The sequence below is a fragment of the Coloeus monedula genome (assembly GCF_965178545.1).
Source record: "Coloeus monedula genome assembly, chromosome: 3".
NCBI classification, from domain to species: Eukaryota; Metazoa; Chordata; class Aves; order Passeriformes; family Corvidae; genus Coloeus; species Coloeus monedula.
In genome coordinates, this window is record NC_138783.1 from 99,670,516 (window position 1) to 99,693,332 (window position 22,817).

At 41.5% G+C, this 22,817-nt stretch overlaps 1 protein-coding gene across 1 annotated transcript; it reads left to right on the plus strand.

The window, feature by feature from the left end:
* Window positions 1-16,579: 16,579 nt before the first annotated feature.
* Window positions 16,580-17,224, plus strand: CLDN34 (claudin 34; the record flags this gene model as incomplete). The annotated part of the gene is made up of 1 exon (XM_082277382.1): window positions 16,580-17,224. One exon carries the CDS (start codon window positions 16,580-16,582, stop codon window positions 17,222-17,224), a length of 645 nt encoding a protein of 214 aa, XP_082133508.1.
* Window positions 17,225-22,817: the final 5,593 nt, after the last annotated feature.

The following is a 22,817-nucleotide window of genomic DNA, read 5'->3' on the forward strand; positions in this document are numbered from 1 at the left end:
AAGGTCTCCCTGGTGCCTTCTCTTCTCCAGGCTGAAGAGCCCCAACGCTGTTACCACAGGAGAGTGGTTCCAGCTTTCTGATCATCATCCAGGTCTTCCTCTGGACCTGCTTTAAGAAGTCCACATCTCTCTTGTGCTGGGGACCCCTGAGTGGGATGCAGCACTCCAGGCACAATCACCTCCCTGGCCATGCTGCTTTTGATGCAGCCCAGGGATGCATTTGGCTTTCTGAGCTGCAAGCCCCCTCTTCTGGCTCACATCCAGCTTTTTGTCCCTCCAGATGCAGGATACAACATCAGGCTTTGAATCCAGCCTTAAATGCTATATAATTGCAGTGTAAGTGCCAAAGGCTGCAGATCCACTCCTGTCCTGGTTTTTTTCAAGTCTGAGGTGCCTGGGTTCAGACACTGATACCAGAGTTCAGCATATAATGGGGGCTACACCTAGATTGCAGTTTGGTATATGGCTAGTGGCCTAAATAAAGAGCCTGATTGGCCTTGATTCCCTCTATAGCTGAGCTGAGCTAAGGTTGCTGAAAGAGCTTGGTTCAACCCAAATATCTTCCCCTTCCTCACCTCCTCCTCCTCTTGGCAGATAAAGCTAACTTAGGCATTGAAATCAGAAGTGGGATTAATCCATGCCTTGGGTCCCTAACTCAGCACGAAATTCTAAAAGCTGAGATGTTTTGTGCAGCATTAAGTGCAGCTTCATTTATCAAATGCCTGCACATGCTGAATCCTTTTGATTTTAATACAGAAGATGTCTGTGGCATTTCAGATCTAGGGATTCTTACAAGGCTATGTTCTCCAAATCCTCTGTGTATTTGTATACAATTAGAGTTCAAAAATTAAAAAAAAAACACTTTTCTTCCTATTTTTACACCATAGGGAAGAAAAGAACCTAGATGAGTAAACTTCATTGTCACACTGGTTGTGCAAAGGTGGAGTTACTTAGATCAGCATTTTTTGCAATGGACAGTTCCATCAAACCAGTAAGAGATGTCTGAAGCCCAGTGATAATGGTCACGGTTTGCAACATAAATGGCAAACAATGAAGAGGAAAGTTGCATAGAGAAAAATCGGTAGTCTGGGTGTGTTCAAACAAATTATCAATTCATATGGTGACGTGCAAAGCAATTAATCAAAGAGCAAATGATGGTGATCACATGAACAATGACACGTAGAGCAGACTCTCAAGACCTGTGTGGGATCACAGCGAATGAACAGTTCACATGAGCTCTGTGCTCTAGGAAAAAGCCTGAAACAGAGGAACACGGGAAACATAGTAACTTGTGATGCAATATTGCTGAAAACTTCTTAAAATTTCTAAAATATTGTGTCTAATCCCACAATCTATATCCAATGCAAAGGACAGGAAAATGAGAGAAGAGACTCATGTACATTATTAGAGAGTAGAGAGATATGTCATAACGTAACAAAGAGCACTCACTGGTCAAAACTGGGATTTAAAAGTTGGGGGGTGTGTGCTATTGGGCATCATACAGCATGAGACTCATTTGGGCAGAGAAAGTCCTGTCAGGACCCAGCGAGTACAAGACAGAGACATGAAAATAAAAATCAGGTGCAAATGTTCAAGGGTGTCAGGAGTGCAGTCCTGTTGTCATGAATGATGGGGAAAGTGCAGTGCGAAGGTTGGCCATAAAGCCTCTGGAAGTCAGGAAACTGGGAATGAAAACTTTATGGTCACTATAAATCCACCTTTTGTGTTTGCTGTTCTTACATTACATGATCTCATACCGAGGTATGACTACTTCAGTAAATATTTAGATTGCCTACAGTTTTACAACAGGGGTCTTAAAAGAGCAGCAGTAATTATAACACAGCTTTTGGAGCTGACAGGTCAGGAAAACAGGTGAGAGTTTGCAAGGCCTTGGCTTGCAAATGGGGCTTGAGCACTCTAGGCAGCATGGCTGAGACAATTTTTTTTTTCTTCCATTACAGACCCTCTCCACACATGCACCGATAGGAACTGCCACAAACTCTTCTCCTTTTACTGGTTCAATGAGTTACGAAGTTTGCTTTTGTTTTTTCTCCTGTGTTTGGGGTTTCCTACCAGCTTTCCTGTGCTGACCAATTCAGCTGTCCGTAAAAGCATTCCCCTCTTCATCAGAACCTCCCAGGTGGTTGTCCCCCACATTTTGAAACTGTCCCAAGCTCCAGCATGTGCTGGAACATTGATGACCTTTCATCTCTGCCTTGTAAGCTGGCTTAGCAAGGCTTTGAGGGAAAGCAGGGGCAGTTTGGCACTTCTTTCCCCCACTGCCCAAGTAAATGACAGACCAGCACAAGGATAAAAAGTAGAGCTGTCCTGCCTTTGAGTTGGAGATGCTGAAATAACATGCTTTTGAAAAGCAGCTTCCCTTCACATATTTAAGGAATTTGCCCTGTCTGGAGCTCTTTACAGGACTGCATCTTTCTGCTCTCCACTGGCACCCAGCTTGTGGTTGTTAAGGTTTTTGTATGAAATCTATTTTGCGTTCTGCAGTATCCTATTTTACTTGTGTTCTCAGTCACCAGAATATTTCTATCTACTTCCTACTGCATTAATCTAAATAGGGGACTGGTCAGATGAAAAGATCACCGTCATTGTTTAGTTATTACAGTAGCCAGAAATTGGGGCAAAGGTACAGAAACCCTTTTCGGGTGTCAGTAAAGACCCTAAAGATCGCCTACCTCAGATCATGATCAGCTAATGAGAAACCAGCTATTCATACTGTTCTCCTAAACTAATACTTTAATACTGCCCCAGCTTTTGTGCAGGGAGTTGCTTTGTAAAGCTGTTAAACCCCCATGCTCTGTTAACAGCTAAAGGTTTCTATTGATCTCTTGCTTTCATTTCCTTTAATGAAAATTCATTGATATTTGATTTCCTTGTCACTTCTAACAGCTGATAAGAACAAGCTGCTAAAGCAGCTCCAGTAAAGTGGCAAAAGCCTGGTGTTGTAGCACTGCAGCTCTCTCAGAAACGCTGCCAAGGCGGAGTGAAACCCCAGTGTGACGTGTTGATAACGTTCCCATCAGGTGGTCTTTTCCACTGGCTCTAAAATGTCAAGTCTGAGGGAAATGTCTTTGTTAAGCTTTGAATGACCTACTTTTGGGTATCTGGGAATAACCAGGAGCCTACCCAAACCACAAGAGTGCATCTAATTTTAGCAGCCCTTCGTTTCATGCATGGCAGCTTTTGTGTTCTGCGTCTCTGGGAAAAAATACCAATTTCTTGCTGAGCCAAAGACAAATTTTTTTGGTTTTAAATCAGCCCCTTGTCGAATCACAATCACAGTGAAGGGTCGAAGTCTTTGTAGGAAGTTTATGTGAGTCTTCTAACTCAGTTACAAGGGAATCCAGGGAAAGTTAACAAAAATAAAGGGATGTTAGTGTGTCAGCAGGGGCTCTGAGGACACTACTAGTGGTGTAGATGCTGGAAAAAAGGTCTCTGATGTAGTTTGGCTAGAAGAAGCACTAAAAAGTAGGTGACCATTATTAGGGATATTAGGGCTGTGCAAGATTGAAAGGAAGCAAGTTCAGACATGAGTGAAGTACAGTCTCCCTAGCTTGTAGTACCTAAATTGGACATTGAACGCCATCTCTCTCGCTGGGAGGGATAACGTATAATCCCTCTCATATAATGCCAGAGTCCACTGTAATTTTAGGCTAAAACACATGTTTAAATCCCACCTGCACTGGGGACAAGTGGAACTAGCACTGAGGATAGTAGGGTCTGAGCATTGTGCATGTCTATTTGGAACTTCACAAAACAGAAGAGAAATCAAGGCCACCCAAAATACAATTACATAATCACAACAAACCTATTAGCAAGTTCTCTGGAGCCAGAAAACTTCCCAGCCAATGGGATTAACCATAAAAACAAGCAGCATTTGTGGCAGCTATAAACAGGGTCAGTGTCATTTGGGATTGAGCTGAGTATCTGATAATGTGTAGTGCTTCCTTGTGGAGTCCCTTGAGGCTGGCAGTGGGTTGCCTCTTCAGAGGCAAGCCTTGGGTAGCCTGGCTGCTGCAGACTCCCAGCATTAGCCAGACTTGGCAGGATGGACAGTGAAAACCACTCTAAAAGCCAAAGCCAAGCTGTTAAACAACTGAGCCCTCTGCTGTGCTACGACAAGAGCAGCCGTGCCAGGGTTGTGTTTAGGGGCACAGGAAGGAGACTCCAGTGGCTCATTCATCCCTCCAGCTCCAGCCACCTCCATCTGCAGAGAAACACAGACCCATCCTACATGGAGGCCTCCCAAGCCCCTTTCCTGAAGGCTTTCTTCCCACTTCCCAAGGCATGTGCAATGAAGTGCAGGGGGTTTTAACCCTTTCAAAAACCTGTCTGGGTTTGGGGTGTTTGTTACCGCAACAGCTGTGGAGTTTATCTGTGCAGAGTCCAGTGGGCTCTTTATGGGATTTGCCTCAACAGTGAGGTCCCAATAGTGGTGAGGTTTTTGTGCACTCTATGCAAACATATCCTCATCCTTTAAGTGTTGTTGCTTTCCAGTGTCATTTAATGTACTCTTGACAGTGTATTTCTGATTTCTGTATTTTAAGAGGCCCAGGCAAAACAGGCAGAAGGTCAGCTGCTGCTGGGCTGTGAAGCACTTAATGAGAGATGTGTTGAGTTTGGCAGAGGTGTTTGTCTCATCTCTGAATTTCCCAAGTTTTAAAGGACAACTTTGGCCATGAAGGTAAACAGTTAGGAAAGGTGTTTATGGAAATACTTTTATTAGACTCAAGCGGTGGGTTTAGAGGCCCACACTTAGGTTCAGTGTTGGATTTGGAGAGTTGCTGGTCTGATGATCTGCTGAGGACAAGCAGGGAGTGACCCAGAGTGAGGATGCACCAGCTCTAATCCCCTAATTCACTGATCACAGACTGGCAAGCTGCTGCAGGGAGGCTGCTGTGCTTCCTGGAAGAAGTAACCTTTGTCTCAGAAACAGAAAGTGAGGAAGTCCTTGTACCTGAGCCTCCACACTGTTTACAGGCTCTCCCAGCTGCCTACGTGGTACCACTTGCTGGGCAATGTATCTTGCACAGCATCTTGATTTCAGGCTGGTTTTTCAATGTGTAACAAATAAAAGGAAAAATAACTTGAAACAAATATTTCCTGTTCTGTGGTATTTAACAATGAAATTGTAAACCACAGAAGGGACCGGGCTTGATCTAAAGGTCTTTGAAGTCAGCAGAACTATTTCCACTGATTTCAATGTGCTTTGGCCCAGGCCATAGGAGGAAGAAAGCAAATGTTTTCTGCCTCAAAAAGTATTAACCATTGGCATTCAAGGAACAGTAAAGTCTTATGTTTAAAATGTGTTCCTTTAAATTAAGTAGTCAGGAACTTAGTTAATTTCTGTTTCCTAATAATTTGTCACTATTACACTAAAAAGGAATATGTTTATAGAACTCATAATCATACACTGAGAAAAAAACCACTCAGTACTGTCATTTGCTTCCTATCTTCTTCCATTCCATTTTGTGTGTATTGTATTTCTCACTAATGTAATGATGCTTATGCTGCTGGTTGTTATCACAGATTGAGCACTGTAGATTTCCAGTTGAATTAAACTTCACTGTACCGATGGTGGCTGACAAATATCTTGAACTCATTATTTTTCAGTACGGTTTAATCTGTAAAACATCACAGTGAGTTTGGTTTTGTTGTTGTGTTGGTTTTTGGGGTTTGGGGTTTTTTTGTGACTGAGAAGAAATAGATCAGAGATAGAGAATTTGGTGAGCAAAGAATTGTTCTTCTGAGAGTGGTGTAGGGGATGCCCCTCCCATCGCAGGGTGAGACAAATAGGGGTGTGCAGCAGCTTCATGTGTAAAATCAGCAATGGTTTTGTCTGCAAATTTTGTCTCATGCAGTTATTAAATGCAAGAAAAGGAATCTATCTGCCAGCTGCCTACTGCCCAAGGATGCTGTCCTTGTGAATCAGCAGCCCTGTCAGAAGGACATCCTGGAGTCTGGCAGAAAACAGCAGCCCAGCAGGGTGTGTGTGTGTGTTGGGCTTCTTTTCATGCAACAGCAGAGCGTGAGCAGATGAGTTTGCCTGTGCACCAAACCAACCCCATCCAGCTGTGAGCAGCCAGAGAGAAGATCCCAGGCTGGTGACCTGCAGGAGAGGACAAGACTGTTGGCATGGCCAGGCTGCATTACCTGCACAATGAACCAGTGAACCAGCATCAGCTGCAAGATACAGCAGGAGAGGATTAAAGGTGATACAGAAAACAGGAGGATATGAATTAATGACATTTTTCAGCCGTCTTTAGTGATGCCAATGACCAGCCATTGTGTATGTGTAGTGGTTTGGTCCAAAATGCTCATTACTGTTTATCTGCTGAGAGATAAGAATTAGGAGAAATGCAAAGCAGGCACCAAACTTGAAAGAATATAAAGAAGTTTATTAACAGACCTAAAAGAAAGAAAAAAAAAATTATACCACCTTCAGAACTGTCCTCCTCCCCCTACCTTCCTCCCTTCTCCCAGTGACAATGTGAAAAGACAACCCTTAAGATGTTCAGTCTGTTTACCACTTCCATAATAACCTTGTTCAGTCCATTTAGAAAGAGAAGTCTCTTCTTGCTCGTGCTATGAAAACATTATCACAACGAGACAGCCGCCCACTTCCAAATATTGTTCAGTCCATTTAGGAAGAGGAGTCTCTCTGCCTGCATGTGAGTCCCTTGCCCCAACTTTCAGCTTGTTCAAGGTCACACACAGATAGCAATTGGTTTTCCTGCGTTCAAGGGTCCACTCTTGAAGTTTTTTGGGGTACAATTTTAAGGTTGAGCTGTTCAGAAACAAAAACAGAGGCCCTTCTCCTTCCCTGGGAGCAAAGGGTCTTCCTCATCTTCATTGTTAGGACTATCTCTGGGAGCATCTCTAGGGACTGAGGTTTTCTCCTTTCCCATTTGGAGCAAAAGTCCTCATCTGGTCCATCTCTCCCTGTCCAAACTTCTCATGAAATTACAGCTGTGTCAGCATCTGCCTATCTCAGCGCAGGTGCTTTTGCTTACGAGTTGAACACTCCACCCCCCCATATCTTCATGAAATTACAACAGGATACTCTGATATATCATAGCTTCACAACAGAATTTCAGCTTTAAGCATCTCCTCTCTCTCTTCCCTCAGGTTTTCAGCTCTTCACAGCAGTAAAAGGGTTAATCTCACCTCAGCCTTGCAGCCTTGCAGCTGGAATGTTGAATTTTTCTTATCGCAGTGGAGAGGGGGGAGAGCCGAGCCGCTCCGGCTGCCCACGGCAAGGCAGTGGGGGGGGTTCCATGGCTGGAACAGGTCCATGGCTCCAGGATGGCCGTGGCCCGGCCCGGCCTGGCCCAAGCAGGGCCTGGCTGGGCCCGCTGGCCCCCACATGGGGCCCGCAGCCACCTGTGCCAGCGCCGGAAACGAGAGAGAGCTTGGAGGGGGAGTTTGCCTATTCTTAAATGTGGATCACAGAGGTGTTCACAACTTTAAGTGGCTTAGAGAATTGTCCATATTCAAACTGGCCAGCTGATAGGTTCTATCAGGTCCCAGAGGAAACTGTAAGCACCCCTTAGCAAGGACATCCCTTCCGGGACTATGCTTGCTAACCTATGACAGTATGTTACAATGAGAAGAATTTTTCAATGAGAAGACTTTTTAATGGGGCTTCCCCATTTCAGGGTATTTCTGTGAAATAAACTTGCTTGTCTTTTAACACCAGGCTTTGAAATGTCACAGAATCACAGAATATTCTGAGCTGGAAGGGACCCACAAGGATCATCAAGTCCAACTCCCAAGGAAATGGCCCATACAGAGATCGAACACACAATGTTGGTGTTGTTAGCCCTGTTCTGTAACCAGCTGAGTCCAGTGCATCATTTGGAGTCTCTCAGGGTTTAGAATAAGCTTCAAAGAGGAGAAAGCAGAAGGGAGTTAAGAACATTCTTCCAATTTGTAAGAGCCATTGTTTACATTCATGGGAAAACCATGAAGCAAGGCAAACATAACATAATTTTAAAAAATGTATGTGTTTTTTTAAGCATCAGAGATAGCAATAGTACTATTTGTACTAAAGTGTGGGTGCTGCCAGCCATAGAGTCCATCAAGAGAGCAGTTCAGCTTGAATTTACTCCTTGGAAAAACTCCTCCTTCTCCCCTATATTTCTTCTCCAGAGCTGCACTAATTTAAGTTGCATAAGTACAGGAAGAAAAATATAACAAAAAAGAAAGGATTATGAAATCACTTTGTTCTCTTTCAGATGGGAATTCTGTGTCCTTCAGGCTGCCATACTGGGGCATCATGGTGGTCTCAAGCTGGAAAATCACGTAATCATAAAGGTAGATTTTCTGAAAGGCTATCTTACAGAAAACTGTAATTTCCATGGAAGTTATCTGTATGCTTTGGTAAGTGTTTTAAAGCAATTAGAATAAATGGCATATGGCAAAGCTTTCATATTTTTATAATACGTTAATGATTAACTGACTTCCTACATCTGTTGACTTAGTGGGAGAGTGACAAGGAACTGTGAGGTACCTGTTTGGTAGCTTAACAAGTTGACCAATTTGCACGGGCATTTCTTTCCATCTCCCTCTTGGAACTCGCTTCATCCAGCTGACACTGCTTCAAAGCCTTAGGCAACTCTCAGACTCAGAGAAGTAAGTCCCCCCATTTTTTTTTATATTACTTATTTTATGAAGTGCTGATAGAGAACAGATGGGGAGAGATTTAAATATTTATTTGTTTTCTATAAAGAAAGCTTTCCCAACTGGGAATTGTAGAATTAAGTTTTCAATCATTAAATCATAGAGATATTGCTGAGACCTTTGTAATTACTGTATTGTTGGGGTTTTTTAAACTCCCTTTCTGCTGCAAGACTTACATTAAACAAAAGATTTGGTTAGTAAACCATGTTCACTATAGTCCAATACAGCTGCATCTAGGCTATAAAACTTTGCAAAGGTAGGATTGGAATGTTAATTAAAAAATGCATGTGATGCTTGGCATTATCTAAAGCAAAAATATTTGCTTAAAACATGAAATAAGTGGAAACAAGTGAATTTCTGCTAACGTGGGCTGGAAAAAATAATTTTATGCTTATTTTATATAAGAAGAGTTTATCATGAACTTTCTCTTTAAGCTGGTTACAAGCTGCAGTAGAATTCCTATCTTTTGGCAGGCAAGTGGGTTCAGACAGGGAGACTCAGACATCGCTCTTCTATTGGAACATTTTTTAACCTATTTTATTTTAGCTGTGCTATCACTTGCTAGGAAGCAAGTATAGTCTCCTATCCTTTTGGAAAGCTCTTCTTTCACCCACTTCCCCCCATCTATGAAGGAAACCTCACCAGCAGGTTGCTGTGTGCAGGTAGCTGTGTGCAGGTTTTGTGGTCTCCTGCTGCCCGTTTAGCAGCCACTTCCTTACGTGCCCCTGGCTCAGGGAATGCTCCTTCCTCCCAGCCGGGTGCCTGTGCAGCACTTTCAGGCTGACATCCACGGTGCTTCATGAGTTCTTCATTTCTCCTGCAGCTCCAGGAAGCATTAGTTCCCATTCTTTTGGCCGGAAGTTGTCTCCTCTTGGGTGACATCTTCCCATGCCCCAAGTGTGTGTTCAGTGCCCTCATCTTCCCAGTCGTGTGTGAGTTCTCTGGGACCTGGATGTGGTTGCCTTCTTTACACTACTGAACCCTTAGTGCTCTTTTATCTGTGCCAGAGTAGGCAAGCTTTTGGGCTCCTTCTGCTTTCTGAAGCTTCCTGAAAGGATCCCATCTCAACACAGCCAGGTTATCTGCCTTGGTTTTTCAGGGGCTGTCATTCCTAGAATGTCTCTAAACTGTTCCACTTTGGCTCTAAATAGAGCTCCCTTCAAGGCAGAGGCAAAACAATCTGTAGAAACTCTGATAATATGGGGTCATCTGAATGCTGGGTCAATCCCACTGCCATCTCACTGCCTACCAGCCTGCAATGTTTCCTTATGTAATAAGAGCTCAAGTGGGGTCAGCCACAGAAAAGTAAATTACGGCGTGAAAAAACAGTGAGGATATATAGAAATTATCAGTTTCATTTCATCCTATTATCAAAGCAAATCAAAACATTTTCCTGAAATAAGCAAAGGACTTTTACACAGCTAATTTTCAGTGTATTCTTACTTGATGGAAGAGAAATGAAGATTGCTTTGGTTTGCTTGTTTTGAAACACAGTGAATAAATGGAAGCAACAGAGTTCATAACACTGGATATTGACATTTGGAGGGACAGGGGACATAAGGCAAGTTAAATCTGGACATACCCTACAATGACTTTTAAGACTCCAGGCCCCACTAGTTTGTCTTTTCTAACTGAAAAAAAGTATTTTAGTGACAGCTGAAACATAAACATGAGATATCAGAGTTCAAGACTGAGTGTCAGGGAGATGTATTCAAGGAATGGGTAATAAATGCAGCTAACTTTATTTCTAGGAAAATAGAACAAAACAACTGCCACGCTGACTGTTTGAAATGACTTTTGAAGAAGGTAGCTATAGACTTGATTTATCAGCCAGTGGTGGCAATTCTTGTGGCCTGGACCACAGCAAGTAGATGACCTGAGACATAAAGCTGTGCCTCAGCCACAGCTGTGCTGAAACGGTGATGGCAGAAGGATAAAACATTTCTGAAGTTCTCTTCTATCCAAACTCAAGGATCCTAAGGCATTAGTACAGTCTTTGAATATCATGTCAAGGATCATGCATTTTGTGTAAGACTTCCCCAACTTTCCATGATAAGACACAGCTCCATCTCACATTTCCCTGCAGTGTCAGAGATCTTATGTTCCAAGTGCTGATGACTGCCCCATCCAGCTCTGCCTGGTGCCTTAGGTGCCAGAGGGGTAAGAGACACTGCAGAGAGGATGCTGCTGCTGGGGAATGTATTACCCAGCACACACCAGCCTTTAAAGGACCTCTGCTAAATGGCAAACTCCCTTCAATGCCTCTGAAAGCCTCCTTCTCTCAACCCATCATATGAAATTATGAATTTAAAGACAAGTCTTGCAGGTGATTGTGTGGTTGGGGACACACTCTTACACCACACTACAAGTTGGACATCCCTGGCACAGGCCCTCATCCCCCACAGTGGCAGCCTGAGACCCAGTAACCTGAAAGGCCCAATTATATGTAAGTGCATGAATTAAGAGAGTTTGATAGCTTTTTTTCTCTCCTGCATTTATCTGCAGGGTTTTAAAGTCATTGTTTCAGGAAATTAAGGCAGGTTGAGTTTTAGAAAGCAGATCTGAAACCCAAGGGAAAGATACAGACTACTGAATGTAATTAAAACAGCTTTCTGGAAGACACTGTATTAATTCCAGAAGTGAAATTCATTTGGTGTAAATGAGGTATCTCCGCCCTCAGAATTGATATCATTGCACCAGCCTTTCATCACTAACAATTACTGGAAGTAAAAGAAGTCTTGACAAAATTTCAAGTATAGCTCCATTTCTGTTTTTTTCCTGCTGCTGAGAATCTCAGGAGGTAGGACTGTGGCCACAAAGAACTGATCTATTCAACTGCAACATTTCATTTTAGTCTTTTTAAAGCTAAGCCTGATGCACAGATGACCCAAGATCCCCTCTGTGAAACCACTTGGCAGTTGTGAGAGCAGCTTGCTTTTATTTTTTTCTCCTAGAAGCAAGCTTGCAGCTGTAGGAAAGTCAACATGACTCTCAGGTGTCCTCTCTGTTTCTTAAAACTGAGAGTGGGAAAGTCATGTCTCATTCTGTCCCTGAAGTTCATGTGCAATGGTTTAACATACTTTTCATAAAGAAAAAGAGCTACTCACTGTGCAATGCTTAATTTAAATAAAAATCAGCAATAAATACAGAAGGATCCTTCAAGTTTCTATTTTTGGATGAATACACTGGCATGTATCATGTTTCACTAGTAACTTCTGTCTTCTCTGTGCAAATTTGAATTGAATGCTAGAAAATTTACATTTAATATGCACTCCCCTGTGAAGACAGGCTGAGAAAGTTGGGGCTGTTCAGCATGGAGAAGAGAAAGTTGTGTGGAGACCTCATAGCAGCCTTCCAGAATCTGAGGGGGGCCTACAGAAAACCTGGAGAGGACTCTTCATCAGGAACTGTAATAGGACAAAGGGGAATGGCTTCACACTGAAAGAGATCAGTCTTAGATTAGATGATAGGAAGAAATGCTTTACTGTGAGGGTGGTGAGGCACTGGAACAGGTTGCCCAGAGGAGCTGCAGACTCCCCATCCCTTGAAGCATTCAGGGCCCGGTTGGATGGAGCTCTGAGCAACCTGGTCTGGTGAGAGGTGCCACTGCCCATGGCAGGGGGTTGGAACAAGATATCTTGAAGATTCCTTCCAACCCAGACCATCCAAGGATTCTATGATTCTGTCTTGCTTCACTTTAGTAGGGTATTTAGTTAAAAACACATCTGTGAAGGAAAGCCCTTCCAAATGAAGGAAATAAAAGATGTATTAAGAGAGAAAAGAGGTGAGAAGTCTCTAGAAGCAGCTCTCAGTTTTTTAACTACTGTTTCTAGACTTTTCAAAGACCATCCCCAGAAGCTGCTGGAGTGGTTGTTGGATTGAACTGAGCAGATTTTAAATGAAAATGAGGATGAAATCATGGGATACTGAAAGATGGCACTGCAGCCACCTCTCAAAACCACTACTCACTTCTTTGGGTGAAAAGGGTCAGTCATGCTTTTCATCCACTGACGCAGACACCACACAGACCTAGCTTGTTCCTCCTGGCCAGACTGCCTTTGTAGGCTGATGCCATGCCATGAAGTAGCTGGTCTGCAAAGTTGGAATACTGAAATCTGCAGCTCTGAGTGAGCTCCTGAATCAAGAACTGCATGCCAGTGACACCGCCTAATTACTCAGAAGATCTCCTGTAGCTGACTGAATATGAGTTCATTTGCCTTAGGACATTTCATCTAGTGATTGTGTTACATTGTTGTATTATTCAGACCATACAGGTAACCTTACTACACTAATTAAATTAATTCAAAATATTTATATAATTACTAAAGCATGAAACCAGTCAATGCTGTGTTAGCACAGCCTGCTGTATTATCTGGGCTTTGAACTGTATTTTATCCAATATAGTTCAAAGATGGAGGGACTGAGCTTTCACATTTTTCTCCCAGCAAGCTGAAAAGGGCATTTGTACACGGACCAAAAGTTATAATTAAAAAAATTTGGGGGGGGGGGGGGGGGGGGGTTGTTGTTTGGGGTTTTTTTTTTTTTTTTTTTTTTTTTTTCCCCTGTGGATGATGACCTGGTGACAGATCAAATTCTTGCTTTCCAAAAGGGATGCCTCTGTCCTTGAAATCTACAGGAATGGCACTGCTGGTGTTTGAGCCAAGTTCAGTACCTGCATCACCCACCTCCTGAAGATGGACACTTGTGCAGGGTCACCCCCAAGGTGTGACCTTTTTCAGAGTCCAGCTGAGGCAAAAGCTGACAAAGCCCTGACCCAGGCGCTGCTGTAAACCCCAGCCTGCTACGACCTACCCCACCTCCCTCCTTTCCTTCCTCCCTCCTTCCCTTCTTCCCTCTTGAGGTCTCACAGCTAGGGAGTCGCTGGAATGGATGAAATCCTGGAGGAAGACGCCCTCTGCAGCTCGCTCCCTGTTTTATTTGGCATCTACAAGAGAAATGTCTTGTTTTGTTTTTTTTTTAAATAGTTGCCACTGTAGTTCTGAAAAATCAATGTATCTTTCTACACTTGGAGGAAAAGGAGTTTCCCTGATCCTCTTTGCCCAAAGGCTTCCTTTAAAATCAATGCTTCTGGCAAGTGATACATACCTGTTGTCTTTTCATTATACCAGCAAAATGTCTATCATAATGATAGAGACTGGAATCATGAACTAGAACTTTGTTTTAATTTTGACATGTTTTCATATGTCAAGAAAAATCCTGTAACTATTTTACCTTGATATTTTGTTCCTTATTTTCATGCTGAATCTCAGTACCAGGAGGTCATCAAGTATAGGCTTCTGTTTGATTTTCCAAAACACACAAGCATGAGAACTATAATTTAATTTCATCATCGATCTCAAAAGTACTTATTTTGAACCTTGGTTTTTCTCTAAGTCACTGATACCAGGTTAGTTCAAATAAGCTCCAGTGGGCAGGGTGTGGAGAAATGAGCCAAAATGAATCATTTCCTACATAAGCAATTTTTTGTGTGTCTAGACACCTGATAACTCACCTAAAGCTCATATTTGATAGCTGGTTATTCTCCAATGTTCTCGGAAATTTTGTATAAGCCTTAAATTCTTTCCCCCTGTGTGGTTTTTTGGTGAATCTTAAAGGAAAGAAGAACTTTCCCTAATTTTTAACTTTATAGTTCAGTTCTGGACACAATTCTAAGTATGTCAGCACATACAGGTTTGATAGTAGGCTCAGAATCGTATTTAATCTCATTTAATTCTGTGAGAAGACAGTTGGGTATGTTCAACCAATGAAGTTATATGCTGATAAAATACTCTGAAAAGCTCTTGATGCTAAGGATTCACCTGCTGACATATCTTTTATGACCTTGATTAACAGCAAGTTGTTTAAATGAATGTTTATGTGAAGTGTTACAGACATATGGGCTCTACACAAAATGGCATCTTCATGTGGTTCAGGTTTGGCTTCTGTGTGCTCCACTGATTCCAACAGAAGCTGAAGGGAGTCAGCACAGGACTCCTCTGCTCATGCTCTTTCCTGTCTGGCACCTTCCCAACACTGGACAGGAACAGAAACAATGCTATTTTGATGTGGAACTGGGACAGAAAGAAAACCATCCAAAATGTCCTATGGGGCTACTGTGCTCTATGCCTGATAAAAACAGTTAATTAGAAAGGGGGGTTTATAATCACTTTGTAAATAACACAGCACATTGAGAGTGTTTATAAATTGGTTTCCATTTAAGTAGATAAAAATACAAGAGACTCTTCCAGAGCAATACTTTCCATGCTGGAGAGGATTAAATGTACACTTGCAATAATGGAGATTAATATATCCCACAGGAACTCAGTCCTATTGGAGATACATAGATGAATTGGGAGGCCAAAATTATAAAATTGCAGATGTTGCTGTGTTTGTCTGGCATCAAAAATCACTCTATCCCATCCTCTCATGGCTGGCATCACCTTCAGGACTGAAGTAAGTATGTAGTGGGCACCAGTATGAGAAGATGGACACTGTCTGCTTAAGGCCATATTGTTATGAAGATATTTCTTTTTTAAGATTTCCACAGGTGGATTTTTGCAACAAAATTGTATCGCCAACTGAATCCATTTAGCTTAAGATTAGTAAATAGAAAAGTTGTTGCTTTAGTCTTTATGTTTAATGTTTCGTGCACAAAACATTGTGGCAGAGTCACATTAGAGTCTTATTAGAGTCAGCTTGGTACAGCATTTCTCCAGTCTTGAATGAAATAGGAGCAGTAGAAAAGATATTTTAGAAAATTTATAAAATATACAGATCCCCAGAACCTGTCAGATCTACACAAAAAAATTGAGGCCACATCTTCACTGATCATAAATCATTCCTGTAAGTATTCAAAAAAGTGTACAAAAGACATGGGAAGTTAAGTGTTGATTTGTTTCTCTTTTTTTTTTGTTTTCTTTTTTGAAAAAAATACAATAAAACCCTAATTTGCACTCAGAATGTACAGTCAGCAAACAAATCTTAAATCTTTTGCTAGGCTAAATGACTAAAATGTTTTCCAGCACAGTTTTAGGATGATTCAAACTGGGGAAGCTGGGCAGTTTATAAACAAGTAGGATTTGCAAAGGTAAAACACTAAAAAAAACTTGGATGAAGTTTGAGTGTGGGAAAGCGAAGACAGCATATCCAGGCTCCAGCCCCCACACAGTGTTACATTTCTGATTAATTCAAATGTTTCTGCTAATGAATTCATGGCTAATTAACCTGAAAATGGTCAAAGTTCAGTGGCTGTTGTTAGCCTTTGTGGCCTGGATTTGTTCATGCCTCTGAACTACATTTTCTGTCTGACACTGGTCCCAGCAGCTCTCGGTAAAGGCAGCACAAAAGCTGAAGTCTGTACAGACTGGGCTCCGGCATCAGCTGCCAGGAGAAAGGAGCACAGATTCTGCTTTGTAGGATCTCTTGCAACAGTCAGGGACCTGAGGATTTTCTCAGATTTTGTTCCTGCTAGCCAGTAACTCTAGGGCTCCTGATTATGTGTAATGTGTATAAGAATCTTTGAACATACTGGTTAATTAACAAAGAAAACAGTAACTTGGAAAAACCCATGAATTTTCCTTTTGTGAATGTAAAAAGGAGATCATAAGGGGAGCTTATCAGAAACTCTTTCTCCTCCATGTGATACCATGACCCAAACAGAATTAAAACTTCTATGTTATTTGTCCATGGATATTAAATTTCAACAGTTCATTAAAGCTGGGGAAAGATGACTGCTATCCTCCCTCTGCACACACGTTCTCTTTTTCACTGACAGGTTCACCTATTCACCCAAATAATAATTGCCTTTTTCATTTTATTTTTTGTTTCTTTGCAGTGCCTCTCTCTCTTCACATGGCAACTGTGTCTGTGACAGAGCAGGATGAGCTCCCTGGTCAGCACCTCGCACCTCCAGCTTGCTGCCTTTGCTCTGGGCACGGTAGGCTGGATCCTGTGCACAGTTTCAATGGGAATTGTGGAATGGAGAGTGTGGCATGTGGACAACACCACCATCATCTCCTCTGGCATTGCCTGGGTGGGGATTTGGAAAGTCTGCTTCATCAGTTATCTTCACGTCTCGCCCGGCTATAGAGAACAGTTCTGCCATAAATTCAGTAACTATGACTCCTTCATCCCCCACGAAATTTATGCAGCTCAGGGTCTCCTGTTGATTGCCATGTTCGTGGGCTTGCTGGGACTGGCTGCTACAATATTTGCTCTGAGAAATGTGTATATGGGAATCACTCACAAAACCCTCATTGCCCCTTTCTTTCTGGTGGGTGGCTTCTTCTACATATTTGCTGGTCTGTGTGTCCTGATTCCTGTGAGCTGGAATTTCTATTCTGTAACTCACAACCAGAGCATAGCTTTTCCTCCTTCTTACTACATGCCCTCCAGTCCAGCAGCGCAGGAAGCTGGTGCTGCCATTCCTGCTGGGATTGTGGCTGTCATCCTGCTGCTACTGAGTGGGATGTTTTCTCTCTCATACAGATTTCCCATGACCGCAAACACCATCATGAAATCCTGAAAGGACAAATCCCCCTGTGCTATTTCAGAACAAGAGCATAGTCAAGAGATAAGGACAGCAGCATGAGTGGTTGTAAAGTTAAGGAGCTGCAGAATTTGATTTTATTCTATAGCAGCCAAACTGTTTTCATATATGAACCACTTGAGTCACCATCTTAGTAGTCACATATTACCAGAGGTTCATCTTAGAGATAATTGCTGTTGAGCAGCAACTGTGATTAAATTTTGCCAGTTGTCCTCTTTTGTATATGCAAACATTATTGATTTTTTTTTGGTGTAAAATATTTACCATGCTCGAAGAACTGACTTTGAATGAACTGTCCTGTAAGAAAAATGTGAATTAACATGTATTAAATGTGAATGTCTTTCCTTGTCAGTACTAAGCTCTTTTGTCTTTTATTTAGTTTCATCTGTAGCAAAGTATGTTCCGTGACAAGTCAAGACTTTCAAAACCAATAATACAAGTGTCATCATGGTTGTGTCAAATGACTCTTCCCTGAATTGGCTTAAAATGTCTTGCCAGTTTCTCCTCTTCCTCTAGGGCACATAAAGAGCCATTCCTTTATTGCTTCTGTTTTTCTTTCAAGCTATTCGCATTTTATGTTGCAACATGTTTGCCTGTGGGGAAGGTGCGCTCTTTAGTTCCTAACTTAGGGAGAGCCAAAAAGTCTGCAAGTGATTGCTTCTTCATCTGACACTTCACTGAATCCAAATGTATTGCAAAAGCCGGAAATAACTTGTACAAGTTGTTACAAAACTGATGTCAAAATCAGTGCTCTCAGTAACCAGGAATACTCAGTGCAACTTTCAGGTTGTGATTCATCTGATGTAGAAATCTATATCCAAACCGGTCACTTCAGGCTCTGTTTATAATCAGTGTAGAGACAAAGCCTCTTGCCGAGATGCCTAGAATGGCTGGGAGATGGCATGCTCCCTAAAAACTTGTTTCTCTTAACCCACTGTAATAGCCATAATAACCACAGTTGCTAACTCTGGCACATATAACCAAACTTCACCTAAGAAAAAAAGAAACGTCCCAAATGCTGCAATAAGGACAATTTTTAAAAATTAGTTTAGAAGTTGAGAGGAATGAGCCAACAGTGTTGACAAACAGATGATCTCTTGAAAGAGGTCCTCAAAAAGTTACTACATTTTTAAAGATATACTACAGGAATATAAGTAATTTAGTTTTACCCTTTTAATTGTCCTCCATTTTTAAAAATACTCATAGATTCAGAGAAAGAAAATAAATTTTTTTAAAATGTAATAATTCTTGGACACTGCAAGACAAGGCAAAATGCCAATAAACAGGTCATCTTGCTGGTGGCTGTTACTATCCCAGCTTGTTCTAGCAGTCCAATTTTTCCTATACATCTTCCCTTGGGCTTGACTTTGCTGTACTGTCTGACAATATAAAAACTCCAAAGCACCTTCATTTCCTCTCCAGTCTCTTCTGAAACAGCAGTTTACCTTATCATTGGTAATTTTTTTCATTGCTGCAAGAATCTGTCTTTTGACTGTTTACAAGGCTCTAAAGCACTTTCAAGTGGTGTTTCAATGAAGGCAGTTTAATAGCTTGTTTGTTATATATTGTTTCCTGTTTGGTTTCTAATGTACATTCTTTACAATATTGGTAGGTTTCAGTTTTAAAGGTACAAGTCAATAGTACTGTCAGTAGTAGTGTTATCTCTTCCCTCAGGACCTACAATAATATTAGATTATATCATATTATAATTGTAAGGAAAAAAAAAGATCTATCGATGTGTTTATGCCACTAGTAAACTTATTACACTAGTAAACTACCAATATTCCCTGGCAAGGAATTACAACTTTAAGAGAAAATTACTGATTTTTCAATTATTTTTGAGTTAATGTATGCACAGAAATGTCAGCAATCCCAACTGTATTTGTTAACTATATTCACTAAATTATTGGGTTCATTTTACATTTATGCTTCTTGCCTAAAGAAAAAGGAACAAACATCATCAGACACATGCCAAGTTTCTGTGTTGCTGCCACTGCTGTTTCCATTGGGAATTATATTCATCTGTACAGATGTGTGGCTATGAAACATTGGATGTGTGTCAAACACAGACTAGATGGTGAAGAAATTCCTCAGCTAAACAGTGGAATAGGTTACCTAAGGAGATAATGTGGATTTTAAAACAAAGCTTTGTCAAAAAAAAGTTTAGGCAAATAGTGCTAGGAAGACTGAGGCATGAGTGAGCCCATCTCAGGACAGAGGGCTTATCTAGATGGAACTCCTGGCATCCTTTCCCAGTCTCTCAATAGTCATATGATCCACATTATATGTTGATATATGGTAAAATACAATCTATGTTCAAATACTACTCTATATTAAAACTCCCTGTCCTTCTCTGAAGAAAAGATAGGAAAAGAAGTCTTACAGAGTCATGGAATCATTTAGGTTGGAAAAGACCTCTGAAGTAATCGAGTCCAACCTTTGGTCATCACTTTGTCAACTAGATCACGGCACTGAGTGCTATGTCCAGCTGTTCCCTGAACACCTCCAAGGATGGTGACTCCACCACCTTCCTGGGCAGCCCGTTCCAATGCCTGATAACCCTTTCAGTGAAGAATTTCCTCCTGATGTCCAGCCTGAACCTCCCCTGGCACAGTTTGAGGCCATTTCCTCTTGTGCTGTCACAGGTTGCCTGTGAGAAGAGACTGACCCACCTGGCTACACTGTCTTTTAAGGCAGTTGTAGAGAGTGATCAGGTCACCCATGAGCCTCCTTTTCTCTAGACTAATCTTAGCTCAGAAAAAAGGAGAGACAAAACTTCCACTGATTTCAATGCATTGAGCCTGTCTGACCTTGATCCATCAGGGTGGTGTGGTTCATTAAAATTTAGTGAATGTTTGTGTTCACTACAATTTTGATGTTGGAGGAAAGTAGAGCCCCTGTGCTTTTACTTCACCAGCAAGGAGGCATAGTTTCTTTGTGTATATTTCCATGACACATTTGTTTTAGACTTTGAGCTCAGTTACCTTTCAGTAGGTCAGTTTGTTACCGTGTCAGTTGTGCTTATATAAGTACTTTTAGGGGTTGTCTGTAAAATCAGGCAGCTGAAATGGTTTTGGTTTAAAACTCAAAAAAAATCAAAATTATTTTTGAAGGCTATGTTTAACCTAGATTGCTGTAGAGACCTACTCTATAGCTGGGCCCCACACTCATTTGTAGCAGCACAATTGAGGACAGGCAGGAAGCTGTAATGCAGGCAAGAGTGAGTGGCCAGGGCTTTGAAGAAGAGAGATAAGAGGCAAAAACCTCCTAAGCAAATTCTACCACTGGATAGATCATATCACGAAGCTCTGTCTCCAGCTTCAGTGCAAACTGGGACCTGCTCCCTCCAGTGACAGCACCGTTCACCTTGTGGGCTCCACCCTGTCTAGGAATGTCTCCACACTGGCCTCAGTCTGCACATAAACCAGTCTCGCTTTATTTTTTCTGAGCTGACAATAAACAAGGACCTTGTGATTCACTCACATGTCTGAATTCACTGCTGGGGGAATATTCTGAATACCAAGACTCCCTTTGAGTTCTGCTGGGTATCTTGGCATAATGACAAGGCTCCCATCTTTGACGTCCATAACATACTCCATGGCATTAATCTACCACAGGATGCATTTTCTTAATCTTATTTACATGTACCATTTACCTCACCTGTCCATTCACGGCCACAAACCAAAAAATATATGAATATACTTTCAATATTCCTGTAGGATGGATGATCAAGTAGAGAATGGAGCTGAACAGTGCCTAATAGAAAAACAGCCCCACAGCACAAAGCCTGTTGAGAGTTTCCCCCAAGATGAATATGCAATTCAGGACAACTGTCATTTGTGTTCAGGTAAAGGAAGCAGGATGAACTGGAGACATTGTAATGCAGAGTAGGTCATCCAATTAGTCAGGTAAACAAAAATTTTATTTGAATCAGCAGTTTTACATGAAGACAGTCTCAGTTGCAAATTTAGCTGATTAAAAACAATGCTAGGCTCAGAAAGAAATGTCTTTGTTATCACACGGCTTATGGTATATTACAATGATGAGAAGGAGGGTGTTTTTCAGGGATATTTTTAGACCTTGGACCATTTTCCCCTTAGAATGGAAAAACTGAAATGTCACAGCCAATTTCCTCCTCTTTAGGCCATTAAATACTTTAGGACAAAGAGTTTTTGCTTTAAAAAATGTAAGTCTGGCTGGCATAGTGTTAACGGCAAATTGTTTTCTTAAAATAGGAAACCAACATACATTAAGGGTTCCCAGAAGAGACATGTTCTCTGTGAAAAATATACCTTTTTCAATACTGAACTGGGATTCCTTTCATTCTTGCCAGCATCTGCATTGTTAAATCCAGTATCGGCTCACAAAAACATATTTTTCAACTGACCTATTTCCCTTTCAACTGCTCAGATAATTTACTCTGTTTCCCCTGCTTGAAAGAGTTCAATAATTAGCCGGGTGCTTTGGAGTGTGCTGGCTCTTAATTACTGTGTTGAAACCAGCTGCATGCCAAACAAGAAAATGTAAATGAATCTCATCTCAGAATTATAAACCAAATAAATACTGGCTCAAAATTGGGAATGGAGTACAGCATGCACTGCTAATATCCAGTTCACAGAATGTCACATCACTGCCTTCCTCTCAGGTTATATGCAGGAAAGACCAAGTATGAGGTTAATTCCCAGGATGATATTTTTAAGAAGCACATACATTCTGACTGTCCAATGTTACTTCATGTGCAGGCTGATTTTCAGAGCTGAATACATGGCCCTATTATAATATAAATAGGGAAAGGTAATAAAACCAGATCTTGCTTTGAATCAACATTACCAAAATATTACTAGGTACCTGAGATCAGTTGATGAGAAAATTTTGTACTTGCCCACCCAGTTTGCCCCCCATAGCCTCAGGAAGGACACTGCAAGTAGGTGAGATAGCATGTGAGAAACTGAGAATGAGAGGCATTCTTTGTACCCACAACTATGTAGGTGCATTGCAGCTGCCAGCTGACTGAAATTGAGGGCGGGGGGAAATCTCTTGAACAACAGAAGCGCTCAAAAAAACCTGAAGGCTACAGAACTAGAAATGGAGCGTTCAGTGGTTGGGGAAGAGATTTGAAATATTGGTGTCATTGCTGAACAGTTTGAAGGTATGGGAATAAAACTGGCCAATATGGAGATGTTTCATCTACCTCTAAAAGAACTACAAAATACCCAGTAGCTATCCCTGGCCAAAAAAAAGGACTAGATCTTGGGGGGAATTTGAAATCACCTAGAGCCAGATCCTTAGTGATTTATCCATATAATGTTGTGGCCATCCACTTACTAGACTTTCAGAAGTCCTACTGAAAAGCTTCATTGGTCTGCATGCAACTTTCAGAATAATTGATTTCAGTGGACCTCACATCCAAGCTTTAGTATTCCAAATACGTGTAAGATCTGACACATAATTTTTCCTTATGACAGGTACCCATTTGTAAAACAAAGATAGTAGCAACTCACAAAAAGGTAAGATAATGAATACATTGAAGTATGATGATTAATATGATGGAAGCCACAGAAGGCATTAC